General features: G+C 37.9%; 2 protein-coding genes across 2 annotated transcripts; both read left to right on the top strand.

The window, feature by feature from the left end:
- The first annotated feature begins 55 nt into the window (after window positions 1–55).
- Window positions 56–3,947, top strand: lamp3 (lysosomal associated membrane protein 3). The gene is made up of 7 exons (XM_028587782.1): window positions 56–218; window positions 1,053–1,163; window positions 1,722–1,804; window positions 2,208–2,333; window positions 2,624–2,696; window positions 2,822–2,992; window positions 3,663–3,947. The coding sequence occupies exons 1-7, from the start codon at window positions 158–160 to the stop codon at window positions 3,803–3,805; spliced, it is 768 nt and encodes a 255-aa protein (XP_028443583.1). The 5' UTR covers window positions 56–157; the 3' UTR covers window positions 3,806–3,947.
- A 653-nt stretch (window positions 3,948–4,600) lies between these two features.
- On the top strand, window positions 4,601–15,807 carry mccc1 (methylcrotonyl-CoA carboxylase subunit). Its single transcript, XM_028587200.1, has 19 exons — window positions 4,601–4,903; window positions 5,399–5,442; window positions 6,524–6,663; window positions 6,914–7,009; window positions 7,250–7,371; window positions 7,620–7,767; window positions 7,896–8,017; window positions 8,127–8,238; window positions 8,972–9,053; window positions 9,152–9,279; window positions 9,417–9,600; window positions 10,491–10,600; window positions 11,151–11,367; window positions 11,464–11,550; window positions 12,878–12,927; window positions 13,135–13,272; window positions 13,857–13,964; window positions 14,793–14,864; window positions 15,033–15,807. Exons 1-19 carry the CDS (start codon window positions 4,848–4,850, stop codon window positions 15,162–15,164), a joined length of 2,148 nt encoding a protein of 715 aa, XP_028443001.1. The 5' UTR covers window positions 4,601–4,847; the 3' UTR covers window positions 15,165–15,807.
- Window positions 15,808–18,631: the final 2,824 nt, after the last annotated feature.

Consider the following 18,631-nt stretch of genomic DNA (forward strand, 5'->3'; position numbering starts at 1 on the left):
TGTGAAACTTCACTTCCTCTGCATGGCTCATTTAGGTGTTAAGGTGTTCAACAGTTTCACATTTACAAGACAAACCACAGCTGCAGCACTCACACTGCACTCATCATCTATTACCAGCATTTTTTTTCTCCATTTCTTTTATTTTTCTGTACTTACTATGATGCTAAGGGATCACACATGTGGATGGTCTCTTTTCTTCCTTGCTGCTGTTATTCCAGGTATGTTTGATGATATTCAAATTTCATTTCACCCTCAGGCAGTGGACTAAACTCTCGACAGACTGTTTTTTGGCTTTTCCTTTGTAACTCAATTCAGTGTTTATATGAGACGTTTGACGATGAATAGTGAATAGGCTGTTCTGGTTTCCTGTGAACGTTGCTTTAGTGGTCTTCAGTGGTCTCACACTCTTTTCTTTCTTTTTTCATAATGTGGTTGAAGCAAACAGATGAGGTGACAATGATCAGAGCCATTTTTCATATAGTATAGCATTGACACCACTGTATCCATTAATTCAATTCTTCAATTTCTTGGCATTTTATATATAATTACATTTTTCACAAACCCAGTGGCTTGTTGCAAAGTGGACAAAGCTGACAACAAAAATGTTAGATTTGATTTTTCTTTCTTATGTCTTGACTTTTTTTTTTGCAACATTTGTTGAAGCTTTGACTGGATTACCAAAGTGGACAAGTACCCCTATCTTACAGATGACCCAAAAGCACCAGGTTCACTGGTTGTCAACTATTTGCACATCATTTGATTAATTGAACATTTCTATAGGAATTTGCAACACTGAGGAACAATATAAACTAAGGCTAATCATGCATTACTTAATCTTGTGGTTCTGTCCCTATGTCAAAATACACTCTATATTGTGCTCCAATGGTGATGATTAAATTAGTTTACAATGCAGTTATTGGGTCATTTGGGTCAGCATCTGCTGTGTGCAATGGACCTAATTGATTTTTAAAAGCCACATTTTTATTTATATAACAATAAAACATTCAGGTGATTAACAGACGTTGAGAGTGACATGTTGCTTCCTCCACCAGATGTCCACCTCCAGAGAAATGACCACTCCTTCCCGCCTGCTTCTGAGTTCTCCTCTGAGGTGCAGATCTACCGGCCGGTGATGCAGCACTCTGAGGCCGTTCCTCCAATAGGTACACACCAACACAACACCAGATTTATTTCAAAAATATTTAACAAATGCACCAGTTTCCATAGCCAATTTTTCTTTTTAAAGCAAATGCCTGCTATAAGCTTGCATGGTGGGTGATTGGCTTGATTTTGTGTGTAGCTTTTTTAAGGTGTTGCATCTGAAAACTCATTAATGTGCTTTATAACTTAAAGGCTATTCGCTGCTGTTGGAAGCTGAAGCAGGTGTGATAAGCACATAATGGGGAAACCTGTGAGATTTGGAATTAGTCTAAGTTTTCTTGCACTAACATGAAGTTATAACTCAAAGTCATCATCACTGTGAGAATTTAACTATAGCTGATCAGTATATAGTAAAACCTAGATTGTATTCAATCACATCAGATTAAAGAGACACATCGGGAAAACACCTTATTTAATCAACACTAAAGGTTTAAGAAGAAATAGACATAATTTGATATATGAAACATCTCGGTAGCATAAAACTAGGAGATACAATAGAAAATTGACATTATTTGTCTGGTTTGTGTGTGCGTGCATGTGTGTGCATGTTTTGTGCACAGGGACCTACATGTTGAAAAACCTTGTTGGGGAACCCTGTATCAAAGCCACCATGGGAGCAGAGTACATTGTCATTGAAAAGAAGGTTAGAAATGTTTGTGTCATGTTAATTTGTGAATAGTGTGCTGTGTGTTTGCCTCACCGTGCATTTGTGTAATTTTCTAATATTGCAGAAAGTATGTTTTTGTGTCAGCATGTCGTGACAAGATGGTTTAACTGTTGAAACTGTAAAAAAATCACCATTTTAAGAAATGAAAATATGTGTGTACTCTGGCTGAGGTACTCTTATATGTATCCAGTATGAGTTGTAAGAATCAGAATTAGAAAAGGTTTTATTGCCACAATAAGTCCACTTATGTGGAATTTGCCTTGGTAAGTGTTAATACTGTCACATTTTGACAATGGTTAAAATGTACAGTGAGAGGAGACACTGACTTGTGACACCATCGCATAATATAAAGTAATATTTCTCTCCTGTGTGCATTCAGAAGACTTGGTATTTCAACCTGGATCCCTCCAGAGTCACAGCCGGTGGTTACTGTGGCAAAGAAGCTGCTGTTCTCAAGCTCATGCTGCCAGACAATGCCGCCAGTCTGCAGTTCACCTTCAAAAAGGTAAAACAAACTTCACATTATCCTCTCTATGCATTTTCTCACAGTCCAAAGACATGCAGGCAGTGATGGAATGTAACCAAGTACTTTTACTCAAGTACTGAACTTGAGTATTTCTTGAGTATTTCCATCAAAATCTGTTTGCACAGAGCATCAGTGTCTTCCAGCTTCACAGCTAGATCAAACCGTTCACTACAAAGGATGAAAACTGTTTGTTTACTTGGAAAAACGTGTGTAGCCTATCTGTTCTGAATTCATACACTTGGCTTCAATCTTTGTATTTTTGTCTCCAGGAAGAGAATATTTCCTACATCGACAAACTGACTGTTCATGTGTCTCCTCTGCCTGTCTGCCAAGGATGTGCCAGTAAGACCACAGAGACAGAGAAAAAGAGAAGACAGATATAGAGCTGGTATTTCAGATTTGGAACAACAAAAACCTGCAAACACTGAGAATGTAACTGTCCCTATTATACATCCTCTCCCTCCCAGATAAGACTTACTCAGGTTTGGTGGTCAATGACAAGCTGTTTGCAGCCACTACTGGACAGAGCTTCAAGTGCAACTCTGAGAAGCTGCTTTTGATGTCGTCGGAGCTGAGGATCAAGCTGGTTCCTCTGCAGATCCAGGCCTTCACTCTGCCCAAAGGACAGTATGGAAAAGGTGACTAAGCATTAGATTAATGATTTGATAATGCGGGGGTAAATTAAGTCCGCTCCACAAATTTAAAAGAGCATACATAGTTTTATACTGCTCTAATAGATCTAGAACCAATAATAATAAGTGATAAAACTCACTTTCTAAAACAGGAAGCTATGAAACAATTGTTGCAATCCATGCTTTCTATCAGCTTTTATTGTCTTTAGTTCTCTCAGACATCTTGGCCAGAAGCCGGGAGTTGTGCCATATACAATAAATATAATTATGGTTGGTGACCCTTTTGATTGATTGATTGAGGTGATAGGTCTACCTGGATATAATGTGAGCTTTCCATTTTTGAGGATGGTATTTTAGAGAATCAGACTGTGATAATTAGTTTTAGCCCAGTGAAAATCTGCCGAAACACTGTCCCGAAAAAGAAAAGTGTCCTGAAACTGAAGTTAATGGTTTACTGCTGCTGTGCACAATCTATAAATGATGGAAGACCTTGTTCTAAAAGCAGTGGACACCTGAGTGGTTCAAGTGGTTAATGAAACATACAAAAGCATTAGATCGAAGTGATTGGTGTGAGTGTGTGTGTGTGTGTGTGCTTAAATTAAGGTCATTTTTCTTAAATCATTCTCCTCCTCCTTCTTCTTCTCCCTGCATGTTGCTCTCCTTCTCTATGTTTTAGAGGTGGAGTGTTGGGCCGACTTTAGCCAGCGAGCCGTCCCCATCATAGTCGGGGCCACGGTGGTGGGTCTCGTTCTGATCACTGTGCTGACCTTGCTGTTCATCAGAGACCGCCGCCACAGAGAAGGATACGAAAGGCTCTGAGGTCGTTGTGAAAACTGGGTGAAGATATACTCCGTCTGATAGAATTTTTAAAACATACCTACTGTTACAAAAAGTTCTTAAAATTGCTCTCCTTAACTTGAAAATATATGTTTCGCTCCTGGAATTCTTCTAATAGAGAAGAGGTCTGATATGTCTGATATTATAACTATAAATGCAAACAATGTTGTTACATTTATTTATTTGATGATTCTTTCTTTGTTTTGTTTTTTAAATATATTATTTTATATCTTCCATTCTCTTGTATTGTATTATATTATATATATATATATATATATATATATATATATATATATATATATGTAATTAAGAGCCCTTAATTACGTAAGCAATGTAATGAACCAGACTATTGATTTATCATAATATAACTCTATATCTAAATGGCAGATATACTGCAGAATAAACATCCCAGTTAATTAGTTCAAGTTTTGCAACCTAATCAACATTTATCTGTCAGTTTTTGACATTCTTTGATTAAAATGTTTATTTGAACAGAAAAGGTAATACAGTAGGCCTATACTTGTTGAATGCTTACTTTTTTCAACTAAATTATATTTCATAATTTCTGTATTGCTGTGTACAATGAATTAGTATTGCTTATAAATGTTATGAATTTTATTGTACTATTGTGTGATTTTCTTTGTTACCTGTAATTTACAACCTGTTTGACAAATAAAAAAATTAAAATTAAACGCTTCCGTCTGCTGGTGCATTGTGGTAACTGCAGCGTCATCCCACCCACCTCCATATCCCTCTTTCTCATTGGCTACTCGAGACTACGAGTCCTTGGAAAGATCAAAAATAATAATACCGATATTTGCAAGCTTATGACAGTGTTTATTAGGGCGAGTGTAAACGTTTAATGTCCAAAATATTTCTCTTTGGTTAAAGTTGAGTGGTTTGCTTCAGTTAAAATAGAACAAAACGGTGTATGAGAGCTGTTGATTAAATTACCACTTCGCCTTCTCTCAGCTGGTCATCAGTGAGCTAGCTAGTTAGCTGCTATCCTCAGCAGCTGGTAGCTATGGCTGCAGTTATTTTGAGTTTCCCAACTCTGCAGGGTCTGAGGATATTTACACAGTGAGTACATTGAAGCGTTACACGGCTGTTAGGATTTTGTCTGAAAACAGGCTGCCCCCTTCAACGTTATCTCCCACCAACAACCTTCTTTTTAACGTTAGCTTACAACTAAAGTTTGCGACGCTTCTTCACATCTGATCTGAGCTAACTTGACAGATGCCCTTGTGCAGCTATCATTGCCACACACGACATATTGTTAATTATCTGCTGCTGCTCATGATTGCTGGACAGGATAATATCAAGTTATTTCTCCCCTCAACATCAACCTATAAATTGGTTCCCATTATGCTAACTAATGAATCGGATAAGACCTGAGCAAGGTTAAATAAAGGTAGCAAACTGTCAGCTAGCATGGCTAATGTTGCTGGTATAACATGCATATGTTTACATGTTTATACCTGTGCGACCAGCCTTTACTGAGTATCCCATTTGCCTTAGTTATTTAGGCTGGGTTGTGATTTATAGTTACTTTACCATAAGTGCTCCTCTCCTCAGAAAACTGTCATGGACCAAAAGAGGCGTGAGGCTCGTTTCAGGAGGTGAGTGAAGGAAATTGTCCTTGCAATAGTATAAGCAATCATAACAAAAATGATTAGTTAGTTATTCTGTTTTATTTGAACCTCTTATCAAAAAGATTGTCTTTTATCGTTGAGTTGGGTGACATTTGTGTTGCAGTGCAAGAGATGTTCGTTATCTGTTTGGGATTTAACTCTCTCCTCCTGGGAGCCAGGCTCATTAAAACATACATACCAGTGTTTTAACTTTAGTGCTGCAGCTATTATTTAAGTCTCACTTTATATATTGATTACCTTTTGATTAATCCAATAATTTATTTTTGCCCATAGGTTCCCAAATTCTGTTCACGTCAAGGACCCCTAAACTGACACAAATTAGACCATGGACCTCCATTTGATAACATTTTGTCCAATGCAGGGTCCACCGTTTGATAGAATTTTTGCTTTTAGATGTTTTATCAGGTAGAGTGTATGAAACCCACGACCAAAATAAAAATGTATTCCCCTTTTTGCTCGGGACCCCCTGGAACACACTCAAGGACCCCTGGGGCTCCCTGGACCCAACTTTGAGAACCACTGGTTAAGTTTATACATTTTGGAAAATAGAGAAAAATTAGAAAGATTCCCAGAGCCCAACATGACAAATCCATATTTCTTGTTTTATCCAACCAATAGTCCAAATCCCAAGAATATTCTCTTTTCAATGATATAAAACAGAAAAAAGCATCCTCACATTTATAAACCTGGAAGCAGAGAATAATTGGTATTTGTCATGATAAATTACTTGAACAAGTAATAGATTTAAAAAAAATTGTTGTTGATTAATTATCTGACTAATGTATTTTTTTGTGTTTTTTATAAATATTCAACAAGCACTGTGGATCCCAAACCATTGTCTGTGCTGTGGTTGTTTTGATCAGTACTGTATGTTCGTGTTGCATACAAGTACAATTTTATTCCAACAGATCTTGGACAATGATGATTGCACGCCCTTTAAAACATTTTGCGCTTTTGATTCAAATAGTGAAGTGATGACTATTCAGTTCCTTTTAAGAACGTTTCATTGTTTTGGGATAAACTCTAAAGTCTCTGCTGTCTTCTCCAGGGGTGGGAAGGATAGAGAAGGTGCTGATTGCCAATCGAGGAGAGATTGCGTGTCGTGTGATGCGCACAGCCAAAAAGATGGGCGTCCGCTCTGTGGCTGTATACAGTGATGCAGACAGACACTCCATGCATGTGGCCATGGTGAGACGCTGGATAGCTCTGGTCTTGCAAAGAGCTGTTTTTTTTTTTTTTTTTTTGTATTTGTAGTCATTTGCTTCTCAGACTTTGTTCTCTGTGTTCTTCTACAATTTCTGCAGCTGCTTTAACAAACACAATAAAGGCAGCGTGTTGCTTACGTAGTTTTTTTTCTTACATTGGCAATTAATAGTTTACAAACTTGTATTAGTTCCAGTATATTCAGTCTGTTTTTGCTTTGTTTTGTTCTCTGTAGGCAGATGAAGCCTACCGTATCGGTCCTCCACCCTCCCAGCAGAGTTACCTCTCCATGGAGAAAGTTTTGGAAGTGGCCAAGACATCTGGATCACATGTGAGTAATCCTCTACTTGTTGTAAACAGTTTTGGGAACAGAAGTGATGCTGTCACTTTCCTTTAGTCCTGCCTAAAGGAGCTACTTCAAAACAGGAATTGAACATTATGATGTTGATGTCTTGTCAACCCCTTTTAACTGTCATTCATGTTAAACTATTCTTCTTTGACATTAAACCAACAAGGTGATTTGACATTGTTGTTAAATGTGGTGTTTTAGAAAACATGTTTGTGTGTTTAGGCGGTCCACCCTGGATATGGCTTTCTGTCAGAAAACACAGAGTTTGCAGAGGCGTGTAAACAGGAAGGCATCATCTTCATTGGGCCACCTTCCTCTGCCATCCGAGACATGGGCATTAAAAGGTAAAACACACAGAACAATATACATTTATAACCTCTCTCTACTTGTCTCTAATTAACATTTAATATAATAATTTATGTTTTTTGGTACCTAAAAGGATTAAGTTGAAATATTATTGATCACTGTAGAGGAATTGGTTTATGGGACGCAGCAAGGAACAGCTGAATAGAAACATAAAAAATCAACAATAGCAAGATATGAAAAAAAAAAAAAAAGAATTCACTTTTATTGCTTTGTCTTCTTTTTTCAGCACATCCAAACACATCATGTCAGCTGCTGGGGTGCCAATCATTGGTGGTTACCATGGAGAGGACCAATCAAATGAGAGGCTGCAAGCAGAGGCTGCCCAGATCGGATACCCTGTGATGATTAAGGCAGTCCGTGGAGGAGGAGGGAAGGTAAGAGGCCGTGAAAAAGCCTAAATAACTTTGACATAGTAACTTCAGGAAACATAGGTTAAATGATTTTAAGTATACTGAGTATATGAAGTGTTTGTTTGTGTTTGTGTTGTGTTGTGTGTGTTTAGGGGATGCGTATTGCACGGTCAGACTCAGACTTCTTGGAGCAGTTGGAGTCGGCGAGACGAGAAGCAAGAAAATCCTTCAATGATGATGTCATGCTAGTTGAGAAGTTTGTAGAGGATCCCAGGTAATTCATTCACTCAGATACTGTTAACCATCCAGCTCTGTCACCATGTTATGTTTATTTAAAGATTAATTTTATTTCTCTTGTCTGTCCGTCTGTCTGTCTCCTGTAGACATGTGGAGGTTCAGGTGTTTGGGGACATGCACGGTAACGCTGTCTATCTTTTTGAGAGAGACTGCAGCGTCCAAAGAAGACATCAGAAGATCATCGAGGAAGCACCAGGGGTGAGTTAAATGAATACTGACTGAGGAAGGAACTGTAAAAGATGCTATACATTTGCACAAATTAGACTAAATCTACAACATCTAAGTTTGAGTAAATTTAAATTCTGACATTTAAATCTTTTGCAAAGATAAATTTGGATTTGCCACTTCTAACTGGAGGTTTAAATTCAGGATATGTTGTGCCACTATTCTGAAATAATCCAGCAGTCTTATTGTTGGCATAGAGGAACTGTTTATCTTATTATTATTATTATTATTATTATTATTATTATCTCTTGGTTTGTAGGTCGTTGAAAATGTTTTATAAAATAACTTCTTCAAAATATTAGCAACTCTGATTATCAAACTATTCCCATTATTAACGATATCAAACAAGGAACTGGAAATCTGTTTGTCCCAAACCCATAAATGTACATTCAATAAAAGCTCTTAGTTTAGCTTTTAGTTTCCACCACTGTTCTCTTTTTCTTGGAAGAGGGGACATATCAGTGTCTTTCCTTAACTATGACACTGATGAAAAGAAAAACTTCCCACACAATCTTCAGTCCACCTGTGTTGGGAGAGTTTACAGCTGCACTTGTGTCAAACCAATTACCATTACAGTGTAAACATCTCACATGGATCTATAGTGTGAAACTGGTTATTAGGGATATGATCACTTAAATATGTTTGGGTCAGCTGTTGGAATGTTTTTTTTTGTATTTTCACTCTGTTTCTATTTGTATTTTGTCAGCCTGGTATTAGTCCTGAGGTTCGGAGGAAACTTGGAGAGGCAGCAGTTAAAGCAGCCAAGGCTGTCAACTATGTAGGAGCAGGTAAGATAAACACAACAAACACTCACCTGCACACACCTCGCCACTGTGTCTCAGAACACACAGTATATGGACACGATACAGTTTGTCCTCCTGTGTAGGTACGGTGGAGTTTATAATGGACGCCCAGCATAACTTTTACTTCATGGAGATGAACACCAGGCTGCAGGTGGAGCATCCTGTCTCTGAGATGATCACTGGAACGGACCTGGTGGAGTGGCAGCTCAGGGTGAGAGAGGAGGGAGAGAGAAATCATAAGAGAGTGTAGAAATGCTGACATCCAGTTGAGAGAAAAAAAAAGACCTTTTTGTCAATAAAAAGTTTTGATTTCAGTCTCAGTGATAACTCTGTGTAATTCTCCTTCAGGTGGCAGCAGGGGAGCGCCTGCCTCTCCTCCAGGATGACATCATTTTAAGGGGACACTCTTTTGAGGCTCGTATCTACGCCGAGGACCCCAACAATGACTTCCTTCCAGGGGCGGGGCCTCTGCTGCATCTCTCCACCCCTTCAGCAGACCAACACACACGCATAGAGACTGGAGTCAGGGAAGGTAGGGAGTTTTGATCATCTAACTCTTTGGTTGTATGTACATGGATAGATTCTTATTCTTTATGTAACACAACAGAATTAAGTGTCTACTTTTCTGCCTTCTGACATTGCTTAATGTATCAAAACAACTGTTAAGGCTGATTAAACGGAGAACCAAGAGATCTCTGGCAAATGCAGTGCGAGACCACAAAAATTATTGGTTGTGTAGTACTGACTGGTTTCCGTCCATATGTTAATATTTCTGTTTTTTTTTGTTGCTTTTTTTTTTTTTTTAAATGAATGATTATTAATTATATGGATTAATGATAATAATTAATTAACTAACTAATTAATACTATTAATAATAATAATAACACCGGTATAACATTTGTTTTTAATTTGAATTTGTTTATTTTGCACAATAAAATCAACAGTAACACTAAGAATAAGTAAGTAAGTAAGTAAGTAAGTAAGAAAAGAAAATAATATAAAAAAAAAACCCTAGGGGCTTATAGAAGGAATCTCACCTAAGGAAGAAAAGAAGAAAAAATATATAATGAGCAATTACAATTACAAGTCTAAAAAAAAAAGAATCCTAAAATCTACAAATTGAACACAAGTAAGCACTGAATTAAAAAAACAAAACAAGGTTGGCTACATAAACAACAAAGGCATAAAGTAAATTACAAGAATATAGATAAAATGAGGTTATGTGGACTTATGTGTGTATGTGTAAGTAGTTATGAGAGACAGGAAGGGCAAACAAAATGTATTATTATAGTATTATTAGTATCATTATATCATATCATTATAATAATAAGGATTTGGACAAATACAATTAATTACCATAATGCAAAAATACAGGGAGCTTTCCAACTGCCATAGTGTCTGCCTGTGTGTGTTTGTTTTCAGGGGACGAGGTGTCTGCACATTATGACCCAATGATCGCCAAGCTTGTGGTGTGGGGAGAAGACCGATCTGCTGCCTTAAAGAAGCTGCGTTACTGCTTACGACAGTACAATGTAAGACACACAGTCAAATTATGTATGTCACGCAGTATTTACTAAACCTAAAACATGCAGCATTTGATTTAAAGTGCTCCTATTATGCTTGTTGGCTTTTTCCCTTTCCTCTATTGTGTTATATATCTTTTTTGTGCACGTTATAGGCTTCCAAACTGCTCCAAACAGCTCTATTGTAGTCCAGCCTTTACTTCTGTGACAAACGTGCGTCACTTTGTAACACACATTTCAATGCTCGCCAATGTGCTAGCATGGCACGCCCTCATACTCTGCTTCTGACTGTCTGGATGGAATAGAAGTGCGATGCCTCACTCTGTAGAGAGCTCAACACACAGGGTGAAAAGAGGAGCTGCAGCAATGTGCAGTACGACAAAAATATGGTGTTTTTTGAAAATTAAACCACGTAAACCTATTCTGGTACAACCTCTAAATACAATTATGAACCTGAAAATGAGCATAATATGAGCACTTTAAATTATACAACACATGCACAAATGCCTATACATAATTCATGGCTCTGTGTCTTATCTTTCGTCCTTTCTGTCCTCAGATCGTGGGACTGAACACTAACATTGACTTTTTGCTGAGTCTTTCGGGTCACCCAGAGTTTGAGGCTGGAAATGTGACCACCAGCTTCATCCCTCAGCATTACGCTGACCTCTTCCCCACTCCGAGGACTCCCTCTGGGGAAACCATCTGCCAGGCGGCCCTGGGCCTGGTGCTGCAGGAGAGGAAACACACACAGGAGTTCACACAGACCTCCACTGGTGAGGGGATAACCTGTTCCTTGTCAGGAAAAATTATTTAGATTTTAAATATACTGAGTAACATTGTGTGTTGTGTGTGATTTTTTTTTTCTTCAGACCCCTTCTCCCCATTTGGCTCCAGCAACGGCTGGAGAAGCAACATTCAGTTTAATAGAAACATGACGTTACAGCTGGGAGACAAAAGTGAGTAACAGATGAATAGTGAGCTTTTAACGCCCCCTAGTGTATAAATCTAGACAAATCTAGAACCAGAATTTTAATCGAAAGGATCAACAGGGGTGGGACTGCAGAGAAACGTGTTCCTAATAATTCTTAGTGTTTCACTTCTTGTCTACCAAATTCATTACAAACTTGTGATGTCAGTCTTTGACAAGAGACTCAAGATCACAGTTCACATTTTTAGTTAGTTTTTCAGTTAGACACCAAAGTCATTTGAACTGATCCCATTCTGCTTCAAAAAGTTCTTAATTTACTTTAATTTAGCACCGGCGGCTAACAGGACATAGTTCAAGTTTACTGTTATTGTAATGTGCATCAGGAGCAGTGCATTCCAGTGCAACGAAAAACTAAGTTAGGTATGGGGCAAACAACATACAATAAATACAGATAATACCACATACCTTTGTTCATGTATTGCATGGATTATTTTAGTATGTAGTATATGTCTTCATCACATATCTACGTTTGTAGAAACAACATCAATAGGCCTGTAAAACAAAAACGTTGTGTATTCATTTATTTATTCTATTTTATTTATTTATTTTCCGGGACAATGCACATTAATCAACATCACTGTAAATGTGTCCAGTGTTAGCCACTGTTGTCCCTTGGCCTGATGTTAAATTAGCCAATAAAACAACAATCAAACATAAAATTAGAATTGAAATGAGTAATTATTTTGCGATATTGCGATTGCGATATGATTCATGATATAGGAAGGAATGATCGTTTTTGTATCATTATTCTCATTGAAAAGTATTAACATTGAAAGAAATTAAAATAATTATAGTGTGATTTGGATCTGTATCGAGCAAAGATGTTTTTCTTTAGTCTGTAGGATAGCATTTGTAGGACGTCTCTGCAGCACCACAATACTTCATTCAGAATGGTTTGACACATATTTTGCCTTTAACAAATATTGCGCCCCTCCTGCGATTTGGATATTGCACTAGTCTATATTGCGATTTCAATCCAATTGCGATTAATTGTGCAGCCCTACATATTAGTTTTAGAAATTGTATAGTGTGTCAGTTTTAATAAGCAGGTCAGTACAGTTAGGGTTGATTCATAACTGTCTAATGTCCGTTTTAAATAATTAAGTTTAGAGCTGATCTGTTCTGTGACAGTTCTTTTAATGAACTCATATTCATTATTCAACGTTTCTATTATAAATGTCACTGCAAGGCCAAAAATAAATCAGCGAGGACGAGTTCAACTAAAGCTTTTGTGTTAAGTTACTTCAGTGTCTCATCTTATTATTATTCCTTCCTTGTGTGTTTGTTGTCTTTAGAAGTTGATATTGTCGTCGTGTATAACAAAGACGGCAGCTACACAATGCAGGTAAGCTGGAGTACGTCCTGTGTCTCCCATCATTAATCACTGTTTTCATTTGTTGTTGTTCAATTGAATACTGAGCAAACACCATCCACTGACGCAGGCTGTGAGTTGCAATTTTTTAAAGTAACACTATCGGTAAGCGTATTAGGTGGATCTGTAGTGGTAGATCTGCCTCCTTCACATTCATCATGAACGTATTTCTCCTTTCAGATTGGTGAGGAGGTGTACCATGTGACTGGGGAGGTGGAGTTGGAAGATGGAGTGTCATTCCTTCACTGTTCTGTCAATGGCATGAAGTCTCGTCCCAAACTGGTGATCCTGGATGACACCGTGCACCTGTTCTCCACGGTATGTTCCTACCACTACTGTTGAAAATAGAAACAAGCTTGAGTGACCGTTGCACGCATTATTTCTCTACTTATGGTATAAAAGTCATGGTAAAACATTTACGTATTTATCCGGATGGGAAGTATGAAAATGTGTTCTAAACTCAAATGTAAAGTTCTTCATTCCTTATGTAGTAAATTAGTGCAGTAACTCTCTCAAACATATTTGCTGATACAAATATGTCTGCATTTGTCTTTGTCAGCCTTGCCAATTTTAAATGTGTACAAGATGTGCAGTATTTGTTTGTTAGTTAGCTTGTCTGGTTGATTTTACTGCAGTTACATTTCCCCAAATAATACATTTAGCAAAAGCTGTACATCCGTGCTTTCCCCAGTCAATTTGACGGAAGCTAGACTTCACCTGTCACTACAGAGAAACTGTCTCTATTTCATTGCTTAAGCATCTGTCATCTTTGAAAAGTGGCGGCTGGAGACAAACCCGCCACGTCTGACATCAGGGAAATTAAAGACTTTTCAAATCCTCTTACCTCAGCTGGCAGTTAAATGTCACTTCTGTCTCTTGACATTTTTACATCTTTTCTGCAGGAGGGAAGCGCCCAAGTGTCTGTTCCAGTGCCCAAGTATCTGGCTGGTGTGAGTGGCTCTGGGGCTCAAGGTGGAGCTGTGGCCCCCATGACTGGAACCATAGAGAAGGTGTGTTTGGTTGTATTAACATACGGATTTTGAATAAAATTTTTGTCACTCAAAGGAATTTTTTCTCCAGACCAAACTAGTAATTGCAAATGTCTTTTTCAAGGTTTAGATGACTTAAGTCGTCATATTTAATAATTAATTGTAAATCTAAATGTTTTTGTACAAGCCTTTTAGTTGTTGTTATTATTATTATTATTATTATTATTATTAATAATATATCACTGTAACTTTATGTAACATGTAACATTATTACATCAAAACTAAAGGTGAAAATTTAAAAAACAAGAATGCACAAAATGCTCTACAGAATGTAGAATAAAAAAAAAGAAATTCTGTTGAGATTAAAAATGTAGGTTACACTTTACTTGAAGGTATCTACATAAGAGTGACATGACACTGTCATGAACGTGTCCTAAACGTTATAAACAAGTCATAAGCGTTAATGACATAACGCTTCTGTCATCAAGTGTCATTCAGTTTTTGTCATGACAGGTTAGAGTTCATGTGTCATGACAGTGTCATGTGTTCATGACAATGTCATGACACTCTTATGTAGATACCTTCAAGTAAAATGTTACCAAAATGTACACTGTTTGAGCCATTCTGACATAGGGAGATTCTGACAGACCGACGGCCATATTTTGAACCACTGGAAAGAGATTAAAGATGACCGAGCCATAAATTTAAAAGAGAATTCCAGCAATCCAGACAATAAGTCATAGAGACATAATCCTTGAGTGACATCATCAGTCTGGTCTTTATTGTTGTGATGAATGAAGACGGAGTGTCCTCTGTGCAGACAAATCCAATCTGTTGTATTGTGTTCAGGTGATGGTAAAGGCTGGAGACAGAGTGGCTGTGGGAGACCCGCTGATGGTCATGATCGCCATGAAGATGGAGGTGAGGGACTCCATTCTGGCTCTGCCTCACACACACGTTCCTACCTTTACCTGTACACAGGTACACACACACACACACACACACACACACACACACACACACACACACACACACACACACACACACGCTCTGCTGCCTTTGTAATAAAGTTCTTTGTTTTTGACTCAGCATACGATCCGGGCGCCAAAGTCAGGTGTGATCAAGAGGGTTTTCTTCAGCGAGGGCTCTCAGGCCAATCGCCACGCTCCTCTGGTGGAGATGGAAGAGGAGGCGGAGGAGGGGGAGGGGAGCAGCCAGTAAACAGACCGAAACACACACCCGTGAATACACACACAGACAGGTAGGAGAGAGCCGGAACCGGTTACTGTGACAGCTTGAGGGAAAGTGAGTCAAACTGAATGGAGTTGGTGTCCATCACTTAATTAGTATTTCTGAAGATGTGAATCAGGACGTGAATCATCTGTTGGGAGCGAGTCTGGTTCAGGCTGGAATAAATTAGAAAACTACTTTCACCCTGGGGACCCAGCATGCATAACCAAGGTCAGAAACAATCCGTGACCTGGAATGTTCCTGGGTTTGACTTGTGTGACAGCCAGCGGGTAAACGCCACAACAATCCCTAATGTACAGCTGCCTTTTACACATCATAACCTTTCTGTTGATGGTACACGTTTTGTCTGTTCCTTCTTTTCTTTCTTGTGTGTTTTTATATGTTTGAGTCAGTGAAGCTCAAGCTGGCAACTTGTGCTTGCAATTCTCCTCCCTATGTGTTTCTGTCAGAGGTGTAGTGTTAGTGAAAGAGTTGGGCTGGGTATTCTCTTGTTTAGCACAGTTTAATGCACTTCCTGTACTGATCAGGTCCTCTCTACGCACACACTGTGTAGTACTTAATCGTTACGCAGGGGAAAACTAAATAGTTGCTTGTAAGCAATTCTGAGGCAGAAGATAATAAGATGCGAAATCAGACGAAATACTTGCAGAATTATAGCATAGTGGGTTATAGGTATAGTTCCTGATGATTGAGGGGGGGGACAACTTCACATTTACATGACCTTAACCCTTGTGTTGACTTTGGGTCAAATTGACCCGTTTTTATACCAGAAAATATGGGACGTAGCAATAAGCGCTGAAAATGTTTAGAAGAAAAATTTAACAATTTAAAACATAAAAAAAAAAAGCAAAAACAAACTGTGAAAAAAAAGGTTCAATGTTGACGGGAAGACAACATAAGGGTTAAAAGATTTACTGAGTGAAAAAAACATCAACTTGTAATGCTTAATAGCCGGTTTGTCTGGGGAAAAGTGAAGTGATTGTCACTGTTGGGTAAGAACTATGTATCTCAATTTTAGAAAACTGCCCTACCACCTAAATATCCTGCCAGTATTCAAAAATGCATCGTCACTAAGCTTAAAGTGATGGTTCGGAGTAATTTCACCCTAGGGTCCTTTGCACCATGAGCTCGAGCCAAACACCCCCCTAGAAGCTTTTTTCACCTGGGTCGAACATTGGGCGAGTTAGCGTAGAGTAGCGTTAGCCACTGAATAGCTTAGCGCAGGGGCTAATGGACCCACATTTGTATCTCTTAAATGACCCCACTAATAATGCCCAAAATGATACCAAAGGTCTACGCTAGTACAAATAGGTTATGTACTCATAAAACGATGGATTGGAAAGTTTGTAAGTACACCAGAAGTTTATGTAAATAACACTTGCCTGCTGGCTTCTGCTCTCTGCTGTTGTTGTTGCTGCTGTGAGACGAGTGCTTAGGGACGTCTACAAATTACAACACCGAAAAGAGATGCAACAAAAATATTTTTTAACTTAACTTATTTTTTAAAGTAAGTGCTGTAATATAACTAGCAGGAGACAAGTAATAATTGAGGTAAGTTTGGAGACATTACCTTATTTAATCATTGAATTAATAAATATTTTTGTTGTATCTCTTTTCGGTGTAGTAATTTGTAGACCGCCCTAAGCACTCATCTAACTGCAGGTAGCAGCAGCAGCAACAGAGAGCAGAAGCCAGCAAGCAAGTGTTCATAAACTTCTGGTGTACTTACACACTTTCCAATCCATCGTTTTATGAGTACATAACCTATTTGTACTAGTGTAGAAGTTTGGTATCATTTCGGGTATTATTAGTGTGGTCATTTACGAGATACAAACATGGGTCCATTAGCCCCTGCGCTAAGCTATTCAGCTGCTAACGCTACTCTACGCTAACTCTCCCAATGTTCGATCCAGGTGAAAAAAGCTTCTGGGGGGGTGTTTGGCTCGAGGTCATGGTGCAAAGGACCCTAGGGTAAATTACTCCAAACCATCACTTTAAAGCAATGCTGTTTTTCTTAATCGTTATGAATTGACACTTGAAAGCTACATGGCTTTCACTGCACAGTGATTTTAGGAGGAAAGATGGACTGGATGTAAACCTATTTTTTTGGTGCAGGAAATATTTTGTATTTGGGTTTGTTAATGTCCTGTTTTTCCACATCCACAACATTGCTCTGCTCTTATAATTAAAAAAAAAGCAACCAAGGTGTGCTGTAAGCCTATGTTGTTTGATGTAAAGGAGATTGTAACACTGAGGAGAAAGGCCTTTAGGTTTAGGAAGAAGAAAACCACTCCAGAATTATCGAATGATTCTCAACTTTTGTGACCAGATTTGACTCGGATTTAAAAATAAGCCACGAAGGATGACATGTCGGTCCCAGAGGCTTTTAAACAAACAGATGGTTGTTTTTCCAAGTGAACTTGACCTGTTCACTCTTTTTTTACTAACTGGTGTGTTATGAGGCCTTGTAGATTAAAACATACACTTGTGTTAATTTTTGTAGATGTGTGACAGATGATTAAAAAAACAAAATTGATTGGACTGGTCATATACTGCAATAAAAATAGTTTCAAAAGTATGCAAAGCGCCATGTCATTCTTGATGTACTCGAAGTGTGTGAAGATGGGTGGATTTTACACTTTTAATTTCCCATGCAATACTGTGACATGCTTTATAACATTTTGTCTGACAAACTGTATTTAGATTTTTATGACATACTATTGACATTTTATGACTTTTTCATGACTTTGACATACTGACTTTTTTTTCCCACTTTTTTAGACCTACTATGCTATGTATTTTTAGCATTTTAAAAGCAAACTGAGTTTAAAAAAAATGTATGGCATACTATACTATAATTTGTTTTAAATTTTTTGAAACACTATACTATGACTTTTAATAATTTTATGACACGACATACAGTACAGGCCAAAAGTTTGGACACACCTCATTCAATGTGTTTCTTTATTTTCATGACTATTTACATTGTAGATTCTCACTGAAGGCATCAAAACTATGAATGAACGGAATTATGTACTTAACAAAAAAGTGTGAAATAACTGAAAACATGTCTTATGTTTTAGATTCTTCAAAGTAGCCACCCTTTGCTTTTTTTGATAACTCTGCAACCCCTTGATGTTCGCTCAATGAGCTTCATGAGGTAGTCACCTGAAATGGTTTTCACTTCACAGGTGTGCTCACAGGGTTAATTAGTGGAATTTGTTCCCTTATTAATAAAAAAGCAAAGGGTGGCTACTTTAAAGAATCTAAAATATAAGACATGTTTTCAGTTATTTCACACTTTTTTGTTAAGTACATAATTCCATATGTGTTCATAGTTTTGATGCCTTCAGTTAGAATCTACAATGTAAATAGTCATGAAAATAAAAAGAAAACGCATTGAATGAGAAGGTGTGTCCAAACTTTTGGCCTGTACT

This window comes from Perca flavescens, chromosome 9 (genome assembly GCF_004354835.1).
Source record: "Perca flavescens isolate YP-PL-M2 chromosome 9, PFLA_1.0, whole genome shotgun sequence".
Classification (NCBI taxonomy): Eukaryota; Metazoa; Chordata; class Actinopteri; order Perciformes; family Percidae; genus Perca; species Perca flavescens.

Coding starts and splice junctions, on each gene's coding strand:
- lamp3 (XM_028587782.1), top strand. CDS start 158: ATGATGCTAAGGGATCACACATGTGGATGGTCTCTTTTCTTCCTTGCT. Junction 219..1,052: donor CCTTGCTGCTGTTATTCCAG/GTATGTTTGATG, acceptor TTCCTCCACCAG/ATGTCCACCTCCAGAGAAAT. Junction 2,993..3,662: donor CAAAGGACAGTATGGAAAAG/GTGACTAAGCAT, acceptor TCTATGTTTTAG/AGGTGGAGTGTTGGGCCGAC.
- mccc1 (XM_028587200.1), top strand. CDS start 4,848: ATGGCTGCAGTTATTTTGAGTTTCCCAACTCTGCAGGGTCTGAGGATA. Junction 8,018..8,126: donor AAGTTTGTAGAGGATCCCAG/GTAATTCATTCA, acceptor TGTCTCCTGTAG/ACATGTGGAGGTTCAGGTGT. Junction 13,273..13,856: donor CCGTGCACCTGTTCTCCACG/GTATGTTCCTAC, acceptor TCTTTTCTGCAG/GAGGGAAGCGCCCAAGTGTC.